General features: G+C 37.2%; 2 protein-coding genes and 1 non-coding gene across 3 annotated transcripts; 2 read left to right on the top strand and 1 right to left on the bottom strand.

Annotated features, from left to right (window-relative positions):
- The first annotated feature begins 5,870 nt into the window (after window positions 1-5,870).
- On the top strand, window positions 5,871-7,590 carry LOC113274931 (probable ascorbate-specific transmembrane electron transporter 1). The gene is made up of 4 exons (XM_026524343.1): window positions 5,871-6,277; window positions 6,575-6,623; window positions 6,860-7,059; window positions 7,160-7,590. Exons 1-4 carry the CDS (start codon window positions 6,134-6,136, stop codon window positions 7,457-7,459), a joined length of 693 nt encoding a protein of 230 aa, XP_026380128.1. The 5' UTR covers window positions 5,871-6,133; the 3' UTR covers window positions 7,460-7,590.
- On the bottom strand, window positions 6,699-6,770 carry TRNAQ-CUG. Its single transcript has one exon. It is a non-coding gene; the product is annotated as a tRNA-Gln (tRNA).
- Window positions 7,591-9,445: 1,855 nt separating the features above from the next.
- LOC113272166 (uncharacterized protein DKFZp434B061-like) lies at window positions 9,446-9,967 on the top strand. Its single transcript, XM_026522056.1, has one exon. It carries the CDS (start codon window positions 9,446-9,448, stop codon window positions 9,965-9,967), a length of 522 nt encoding a protein of 173 aa, XP_026377841.1.
- Window positions 9,968-11,188: the final 1,221 nt, after the last annotated feature.

The raw sequence follows: 11,188 nt of genomic DNA, 5'->3' as shown, positions 1-11,188 counted from the left end.
AAAGAATACATAATTCCTACAAATAGATTTATCTTCATCCATTATAAACTTCAGACCACAAACCTTATTAGATTTCTTTTGCGGCCCCCCTACCATTTTACCTAGAAATCATGATTTTAGGAAACTTTTAGGAGTGATTAGATAAGTTTTGGAGAAGATGTGATTTGAATCGGATGAATATGGAGTATTTTTAGGAATTCAAATTGGATTAGCCTTTAAGCCATGTGGCTGGCGTTATGTATCTCATGTCTTCACATCAACCGCGAGATGAAAATCATTGGCGGTTGAATTTGAGACGCTCGGCTTAAGTAGAAATGTGTTTCTCTCTTTCTACCGCAATATCCAAATCCTGAAATTTGGGGTTTTCCCATCCGTTTTTCTTATTTGTTGAGTCCATGGTCGGAGGAAAATTGCCCAGAACTGCAGTAACCTATCCATACAATGAAAATTCACACTGACAAATATATTTTTTCAATATCCAATTTTCACAACACCCCTAATATCTTAGCTTTCAGTTTAGTCAAGTATCTCCCCGACGATTCCAATTCCACTTTGTATATGTTTTCCTTTGAGGCCTATTCTTATGCACCATGGAAATTTTTTGTATTATGCATACCAGGTGGCATGGCAAATGAGTTGTGCCATTATGGTAAATCAGTTAAGCGATTGAATTACTACCGAGCGATATTGTCAATAGCGCCAGCAATGAAAACATTATCGCCAGGTATAATGATAGCATTCGCCGATTTAATGACCAGCGCTAATGGCTAGTTCGGTCTCGCCTACAAATATGCAATTTTGAAATTAAAATTTTACACCAAAATTTTTATGAAATTTTTTTCTCTGTTTCTCTCTTTCTCAATCTATTTTTTTTTTCAAATGACAAAGTTTCACGCAACTTAATTTGGCAACGCAACTTGAATTTTCTGGAGTAGTACTTGAAGGTGTTGTCAAGAAGATATGTGATAGTTATAAAAAAATAAGTAAAAAACAAAGAAGTCTTCAAGTTTTGGATATTAACCAATTCAAACCCGCAACTAATAAAAGGCAAAGAAGAATTCAAGGCAAAACAAATTTGAAGGCAAAGAAGAAGATAAACAAAGGAAACTTCGTTCATAAGCGCATTTATTGGAAGTTATGTGAAATGAAGAAGATAAGCAAGACGAAGAACGTTGTCCCATGTTTTTATTTTTAAAGTGTATATTTTAAACTGTTATTGTCTAGTTTTATGTCTTGTAAAATGATTAATTCGAAGTTCATCAAAAAAAAAAAAACACTCACTTGTCTATGAAAACTCACTTACATTAAAATTAGAATTAAACTTAGCATGTGTACCCTTAAGACAAAAACAAGTTCAAGAACTCACAGATCTTTTATTGTATGCGTACTGGGTATGCGTACCTTTCCGGTTTTGAAACCAACAGATATTTTCCTGTTTGCATACTAGGTATGCGTACCTTTCCTGGTTCACGAGTTACAGACTTTTTATGGTATGGATACCGGGTATGCATACCAAAAAGCCTCTACTGAACTATAGCTACGCCGGTATGTAAAATGGGTACATGTACTTCGGCTCCGGACTTATAATAGTTCTCCCAGTATGTGAACTGGGATGCATACTGTCCTGTATACAGTAGTTTTATATCTCTTTAGTAATCAATATGAAACATTCCCGAATAACATCAATGACACATATCACTGTTCCAAGCTATTTCCAAATGATTAAATCTTGAATCACAATTAGGTCATGAGCAATAAATTGTTCTTAACCAAATTCACCAAGTATGAACAAATGTTCTTAAGCTTAACATATTTCGAGAACGATATTCAAGATAAACTTGACTCGAAATTTCTGTTCTACATGTACTGTCTAATTTAGTACGCGACAATGTCTCATATATAGAAAGGTGAAGATTTGAGAAATAGGTGCTCCAGTCTTCACTTACCTTTGTTGAAGAAATTCTCCATAGTTCCTGTTGATCTTCGCCTTCAAACGGTAGAACGCGGTGATATCCGAATCTCAATTACACATTTCTATCCTAATCCGAGACTTGAGTATGTGTAGACTATAAATCAAGATATAGTTCTGACAACTAAATTTGAGAACAAGCTTGAGATAGAAACATTGTGAGTTCGACCGAGCAATGATCTAACAGAAGCGATGACTCAATAAGTGGCATCGCGATTGTTGAGGTTCATTGATTCTTCTTGAAATCTCTCAAATATGTTTTGCCAGTGGTTGGGCATGGAGTGCACCACCAATAATAGGATGATCAGTAAAAAAAACATAATTCCTGCAAATACAATCATCTTCCGCAGTAGTAAATTTTGGTAATCGCCTTCTTATTGGGTTGGATTGGTTAAACTCTTTGATTTTCGGTAGCATGTTGGTTTTCAATGAACCAGACATGTTTAAGATTGAGAAATTCTATAGAGATTTAGAAATTTTGGTGTGAGTTGCAATGAATTTGAACTTGCGTATTTATACGAGGGGGAATTCCTGACTGTTGGATGGAAAACATCTGAGCGATGATCTAATAGCGAACGATAGTCACGCTATTATGACCAGCGAGCATTAACAAGACCATATCGATGGATATTCTATCTCTCGCTGAAAACTCCATCGTGCATGCCAATGTGGTATATTTGGCACATTAACACATATATTTGCCACTTTGACATACCCATAATGGATGCAAAAATGACAAATTACGGTGTTTGACATGCACAAATAAGCCTGATAATAGACCCATGATGCGCAAATATTAGTTTTCGTAAAACCCTTTTGAATCTGTTTGCTAACAATTTTAAGATGATCTTAAGAATATTATCCACTTAGCTAATAAGGAGATCTACTGGACTGTTCTCTTTTTGGAATAAAACTAATAAAAAAAGCAAAAGTTCTTCACGGCCCGTTGAAACAAACCACATGAAAATCGTCTTCACACGGTTTTTTATCCTAGTTTAATTGGGGGCCATAATTTCTAATTGGGGGGTCATAGAATTTTATTTTTCCCCCAAATTTTTCAGGGGTGTAAAAATTGGAAAATGAATATACTATTTTTACCCTTGATTAATATTTTTTTTCAAGTAACGACCCTCATTAGCGACCCTTCACCGACATTAACGACAGTTTAGGGTCGTCATATACATCATGATCAAAACAATAACGACTCTAAACTGTCATACACTAACGACTCTTTTTAGAGATTAACGGCAGTCTATAACGACATTTCTAAAACATTAACGACTGTTTAAGTCGTCAAATGCGTAACCAAAACAATAACGATCCTTCCAAAGGGTCGTCAGGGAATTGATCATTTTTATGACGACCCAAAACTGTCGTACATTTCCGCCACTAATGAATCTTCGACAGTTTAGAGTCGTCACTTAAACAGTCTAAATATTAGCGACTGTTGAGGGTAGTTAGACTAAAAATTGCAAAAAAAAATCTGGAAAAAATATTAAACTCTAATTAATTAAAATTATCACTAATTAATTAAATTTTAACTCTAATCATTTAGGGGCATTTTAATCACTTAAAAAATATTTTTATAAGGGGTGACCCAAATTAGATTCTGGTGACCTTTTTTTGTCTTCTAATGCATGGCCCCCAATTAATTCGGATGACCCAATTAAACTAGGTTTTTTATATGATGGGGCTCAAAAATACAGTTTTTGCATGATTTTTTCTTTCCCAGACGTATGTGAAGAACCACTCATAAAAAAAAGTAGTCCAACCACTCCAACCTCCTAGCTTAACGTTGAGGTTACTAGACCCTACGTACTAATTACGGTCCTCTAAGACTGAGTTGGAGACCAGAAAGCAAAATCACAAAAAAAGGAGGTTTGGTTTTGAAATCAAGAATGGACAGTATAGAAAAGAGCACGTTTGGCATTCCCCTATTCCACGAGCTTCCCGTGATTTACTAACCAACATGATTGAGATTCGACTATTGTTTCTTACTAATCTAGAATTCGCGCTTTAGTTGTCTTTTTATCTGTTCTTGGAAAATATGAAAGTGGCCTAAATTTCTATATGTATTCCACAGACGCAAAACGGTGTCCCATTTTTGCTGATGCAATTTCTCTGCTTTAATAAATTACTTTTTCCATAAAAAGAAAAAGAGGCTAACTAATGCTAATGACGAAAATAAATATACCAACTAGACCATGGCCGTGACTGGATGAGCATAATAACAATATATACTTTTGAGGGCACTAAGCACCGGATCTATAATTCAATTTGTCGCTAACTTAGTAGCTTTTCAAGCCTCTTTAACTTGATTGGATGTACAATTAGAAGTTACTTTTTAATTTCTAGAAATTAAAAAACAAGAAATTAGTTTAAGTATAATTTCAAAACGATTTCTAGAAATAAAAAAGTTAATTCTTTTTGGAACAAAATAATTTTGTTTCTGACTCCTATCGACAATACCTATGCTGCTAAGCGAATTTCCGAATTCCACGGGAGATTATCAAATCCATATATAAAAAGAAAACTTCACCACTCAATTCATATAATTCCGGCGGGATTTGTTAACCTTCCGTGACCGTCATGGACAAATAACTCAACACAATTAACTTAAAAGAAAGCCAGATCAATATAATATACTGGAAAGCTCCTTGCAGTTTGCCATTGCCACCTTTTTGAAGTTTGAGAGAGTCCATAATAGATGCTTTAAGTGTTGACACAATTAAGAACAATAAGAGTCTCAAAAATATCTCCTTTTCTCTCTCTTCCTCTTTCTCTCACTCATTCTTCTCCAATAACACCATCAAGAACAACCTTTCTCTGATCAGATCTAATCCACTAGATCTGAGCAGATTTCTTCATTATTTCTTGTTTTTTTAGGTTAGTTAGTGGTTTAGTGTAGTGTTTATTATATTCCCTACTTATCTACACCATTATGGTGGTTTTGTATACTCTTTTGAGGTTTATTTTCGCTTTAATGACGATTCCTGGTTATTTGGTTGGGTTTTAAGATCAATAGTGATGCTTTCCATGCTCTCCAAAGATGAAATCTTCATCTTGGTTGTCTCCGGCGACAGAATCTTCATCGGAATCTTCATCATCAACTTATACGGAATCTCCATAGGTGGTCTTTTTGACGACGGAAACTTCATCAATAGTTGCAAGAGATTTGAGCAAATCACTCCTACTTTGGGAGCACATCTTTCTATAGAAGAAAAACAAACTAAATGGTTGGAAGTTAATTCCGAGAAAAACCATCCTTCTTCCGATTTAATCGGATCTTATTCATACTTGTATTTGTCTTACTCCGGTAATCCTTATTTTTCTCTTGTCGGATTTCTCGGTATTATACTTTTACGGTATGTTCTTGTTACTTTGTATTCTCTTATTTTCGATCTTAAACTCATTGTAACTTCGAATTTTCATTAATGAAAAGGTGCCTTGTTTATCAAAAAAGTGTTGACCCAATTCCTTAACTAAAATTCCTTAAGTACATTAATGATCCTTGTTTATCAAAAAAAAGTGTTTATCAAAAAAAAAAAAAAAAAAAAAAAGAAAAAAAATTGTGTTGACACAATTCCTTGAGTACATTAATGTGGTTGTACCAAAAAAAAAAGTGAAATAAAAAACAGATAAGATCGACATATAGTATCATCAATTTGGTGTACATTTTTTTTATAGCTGAGATCACGACCACTCATAAACAACGTCTCATGGATGTGGACCATTTTCAAGGTAAGATTTTCACTACGGATCCCTTTTCACTATTGTTTGGGGGAAAAGTTGTTAGTACCTACTTGTTGTGGTATTGTCAAAACACATTTGCCCATACAAGTGAAAGTACATACTGGTTGTTGGCAGTTGGACTTGAATAACAATCAGTGGTAACGTACACTGTGATTAAGCGGGTAAACAAACTCTCAACACTTATCTCTTCGTACGAGAGAGTGGCGCATATGAAAACACGATGCCAAAGATAATTTTATATTGTAGCGAGTCGTAAATCGGAAGCTGCCACGTGATACATCTTAAATTCCTGATTTGGAAATCAGTTGAAAACGATTTGATGCAACAACCTAACATATAAGGAAAGCAAAAACAGAGTAACCAATTTCATTTCATATTATTTCAAAGAACCTGGCCTGAATTTCTGGAGAGATGGCTTTGACAGTAAAAGCTAAACCCTTTACGTTTGTATCCCATGTATTGGGAGTCATAGCAGCGGTTATGGTATTGGTTTGGTGTATTCATTTCAGAGGTGGTTTAGCTTTTTCTTCCTCCAACAAAAATCTCATCTTCAATGTAAGTATTTCATGGTTACTCTGTTTTAAAGGGTTCTTGAACTACCAAATTGGAGTTGTTGATTTTGTGGGGCTAATTTTGTTTTGTAGTTCTTGTGATTATGCTGTTTGACTTTAATTTTAATGATTAATTTATATTGAAATTAACTAATTTTAGACTCAATTTTCCTCTATTTTATCCTAATATTTTGTGATTCGGTTAGGAATCTAGTCTGTTTTTGCTTGTTCAAGACATTTGCTCTGTTTTGGTTTGACTTTTTCTTCTAATATTGACTGTTTTGTGTTCTAAAATTTGCAGATTCATCCAGTTTTGATGCTAATTGGGTTCATAATCTTAGGAGGAGAAGGTAAATCAACAACTATCTGAGTTTGATTACAAAAAAAAAATTGATTGGAAAAGAGGAAAAAAATAGTAAAAAGTGAGGTTCTACCGAGACTTGAACTCGGGTTACTGGATTCAGAGTCCAATGTCCTGACCACTAGACCATAGAACCATTTGTGTTGATGTCAAACTAAATTCACAAATGTTTCTTAAATTCAATTAAGTATAGTTATTGACCAAAAATCTATGTGAAATATGCAGCAATAATAAGTTACAAAGCTCTACCATGGAGAAAAGAAGTGAAGAAAAAAATTCATTTAGTTCTTCACGCCGTCGCCTTAGTTCTTGGCATCATTGGTATCTATGCTGCATTCAAGTTTCATAACGAGAGCGGAATCGCCAATTTGTATAGTTTGCATTCGTGGATTGGTATCGGTGTTATTTGCCTATATGGAATTCAGGTATGTATGCTTCTTGAGTCAATCCTACAGAAAGTAATAAGTATAATTTTGTGTCAGATATACATGTTTATGATGGATGAATTGTAATAAACTTCTGCAGTGGATATTTGGGTTTGTGGTGTTCTTCTATCCCGGAGGGTCAAGCACTGTAAGGGCTGATTCGGTTCCATGGCACGCATTGTTTGGAATGTTCGTCTACGTATTGGCATTGTGCACAGCTGCATTAGGCTTTTTAGAAAAACTCACGTTCCTTGAAAATGCAGGCATTGACAAGTACGGATCCGAAGCATTCCTTGTCAATTTCACGGCCATTGTTACTGTATTATATGGTACTTTTGTGATTTTATCTGCTGTTTCCCCACACGAAGCCGTAGATGATTTCAGTTATGCAGCAATATGACCGATTAATGTACATTTGCTTTATTATTGATTTGTGATTATGAACATGATTGAAGTTGTTAATTGTAATACAGGATAATGTATTGCCATGTTGCATCATTAATTCTAGAAATAATTCCTGAATTTCTATTAGATATATTCGCGACAGCAATTATGTGAAAATGCAGCAATAAGAATAGCACATTAGCAACCAATCAGTTTAGCGAGCAAGTAATTATTGACACAACCATGATCAAAACAAGCAACACACAAAGCTTAAGCAATCAATTAAAAACTGTGAACACATAAATAACGATGGTATCAAAGTGTTCGCAAACAATATTTGCCTTATATACAAAATCATTAAAGGGAGTAAAACATATGTAAAATGATGCAAGTTCGATTCCCATCAGACTCTGAGCCTTCGACTCGTCATCGTCCGGTCAATGGAGAGTAAATCAAGTTATTCATACGATCATATATAGATCACGACGAATCTAGGTAAAGCATATAAAACAGAAGATAAAGTGATGAATGTAAATGAGACAATGATTTACGTGGTTCAGCACTAAGGCCTACGTCCACGGAGTAGTTGTTTCACTATGCATTTGGGGGTTACAATGATAGTCGAATGACTTTGGAGTGAATAACGAAGCTAGAACGAAGATAAATCTACCATTTACTCTTTACTACTTCTCTCTCTTATGCTCCTATATCTCACTCTAATCCTCAATTGGTCGACCCCCTCTCTCTAAGTGGAGAGGGGTATTTATAAGGACTGAACATGGGATCCGCCATCAGAGACAGATGTATCCTTATCGTCTTGATTATTGTGGCATCCCGCTGCTATCTTCGTTTCTTCCCCAGCGTCTTCCAACAGTATTATGCATGAACGAAGAAGAACCTCCTCCTTCTTCACGGGATGTTTGACAGGTACCCTATGCCTAGAGTGTTTAATGTGGGTGGTTGGGGTGGTATGCACGCGTCAGACAGATGTATGATTCCCCCTGTCACGTCCTTGTCGGCGAGACTCTTCTCAGCCCTTGATCTTGGATCTTTCTTGGGATGGGATAAAGTACTTCTCTGGCTATTCTTCCATGCTTCTCGATAGCTTACCCTAGGGTGCTCCTTGATTCTTCGCCATTGGATCAATCTGATGATGTACACGTGTAGATGATAGATGCCCCTTGGGTGTTGGGATGTGACATCATATCTTGATGCGTCTGGATCGCATGCCGTCCACGTGTGATTTTCTTGACACGTGGTGGATGATGAACTATGTGTATACAATTTGCCCATTTTCTTCAAGTTTGAATTTGGTCAAAGTTTGAAGAAAACTGTCTTCATAGTCTCTTATTCTTCTTACAATAACTCCCGCTAGAATTCAGAGCACGTTTCCCACTCCTTGCAATTACTCCTTCTCGTTTTTCGGGATGGTTACGTTTGTGGCGGTTATAAATAGGTGAAAGAATCTCCCATTAAATTTTTATTCTTCTCTTTCATTCTTCATTCTCTTCTCTGAACCTTTTCATTCTTCTTTTTTGTTCTTTAGTTCTTAATTTCGGCTGGTGCTGATTGGAGTCAAAACCTGATCGAATCTTCAGAAGTCACTGCTGTCGCTGTTCATCAGGTGTTTGCAGATCGTCTTTGTCTCTTCGTAACGCTTCTGATTCAGGTATGGTGTTATCCTTATCTTGATTTTGGTTGATAATCATCTTTGCTGCTGTATCTAGGTTTTTTGATGAAGAACAAAATATACAAAAGTCTATATACTTTCCCCTGTTCTTTATCACAAAATCTATGGCTTCTTTGTTGATTATTGAAGCTTGTTTTTAATGGCTACGGCTGAATTAGGGTTTCTAGTTTTCTGTGGGTTTTTTATCAAACTATATGTTTCTGATGAAATGTGATGGTATTTCTGATGAACTGTGAAAGTCGAAAAACTTTCGTTTTATGATCATCATCTTCTCTATTTGATCTTCGTCTTACTTCTATGCCCCTTGTAGGTATGGCTGATCGTCATCGGGTTCCATATCAAACTCTACCATCGAGTCCTTATAGGTCTCCTCAATCTAGAAGCCCTGATAGATCTCCGCCGAAGGGTGGTCCACCTAAGTCTTCTCAACCATACCTTTGTACTCACAAGACTTCGTCATCGTCAGGTCTTAGGGTTTCATCTACGAAGAAGGGGGATCCCCCGAAGGGTTCCCGATACGCGGTTAACCGTCGCTCAACTAATCCTTCCTCTCAACGTGCTGAGCCGACGAATGTGCCGCCTTCTTCTCCTCATCGTGTTGAGCCGCTAAATGTACAACCTCTTCGTTCTGTTGCCCCAGATACGATGCCTTCTCAGAAACCTACGGTTCCATCATCTACTGCTCCCCTGAGAGGAAAATCTGCTAAAGGTGCTGCGCCGAGGACAGACCCGTCGAGGAATCTATCGACCAATAGAAAAGCTTCGGATATGAGTCCTCCGAAGAAAACATCGTCGAGTAAATATGCTGGTTCTGACGATGCCCCAATTATATGAAGCGTCTCGGTTGGTAAGAAGAAGGTTACTTATAAGCACGTAGATATTGAAGCGTTTAAGGTAAAGCATGAACTCGAGGCTTTTGACGTTAATTTTATGCTCCCGATGATGATCTTACTTATGATCTGACTACGAACTATAAATACGATGATTTTCACTTGCTGACGGCCGTGGGGGCCTTCGAATCTGACCTCATGTTGCCCCTGTATAAATCGGGTGATTTTTTTTACTACGATGCCTTGGCTCGCCGTGAAGGTTCTACTCCACATACTCTCTGCCGCTCGGTGGTACAGCTGTCTAAGAACTATCTTCGAGCGCTTAAGGAGTGCTACCTTCGGAGTAATGGGGAGACGATGATGACTTTCTATGTTCCCAACCCGGGTGAGAAAGATTGGTATACCCCTGAAAACTTCAATGCCTCCTTCAGAGATTATGTCAACGGTAGGAACCGTAAACCCTGGAGTGTCGCCCTTCGTACTATTGCTGCTCCTCAGGGTGAAATTTGTCTTATAGATGAAGTGAGTGATTCTAAGCTCCAATATGTCCCTGGTATCAAAGGGACTCCTCAGCGAAAACTTTTTCCTGCTCTGATCGGCTCAAACGTGATCATGATTATGAATGACATGCCACTGTTATCGAATTTGTTGGTCCTTGGGCTTATGGTTGGGTACCTGGTCAGCATGGATGACTCCCCATTGATGGTATTCAACCTCGTGCTAGTGCTCCCGCTCGTTATGGTGACTTATGTCCTTGGAAGTTGAATTTTTCTGGTATGAACTTCGAGTACGCCTTCGATGCTGCTGATGTAGATGAAGAAGAAAGTTCCGACGCTACCCTTCCTCCTAAGGGTGCCGCCGCTGTCAAGGTATGACTTTTTATGAGATTCTAATGTGTATACTTGCCCCTAATATTCTTAGTTTGAGACTAATAAAAGTATGGAGAAAATTGTCTTCGTGGTAACACGATGTTATGTCTTCAGGTAACGAAGAAGAAAAAGATAGGCCCAGTTCAGTCTTCTACCGCTGCTGTTGAGAAGATAGAAGTTCCCGATGAGGTTACCAGCCTAGTGAACGATGAGTACATCGAGGAAGAAGAAGAAGTTAGCGATGATGAGGAACGCACATAGACTTCTCCACAAAATCATGAGGATGATGAGAATATTGGTGGCAGAGCTACTGAAGAGGAGATTGGCCCTAGGGGTCAAGGGGATATTCCTCCTGA

Source organism: Papaver somniferum, chromosome 4 (assembly GCF_003573695.1).
Source record: "Papaver somniferum cultivar HN1 chromosome 4, ASM357369v1, whole genome shotgun sequence".
NCBI lineage: Eukaryota > Viridiplantae > Streptophyta > Magnoliopsida > Ranunculales > Papaveraceae > Papaver > Papaver somniferum.
This window is presented reverse-complemented; position numbering and strand designations above follow the sequence as displayed.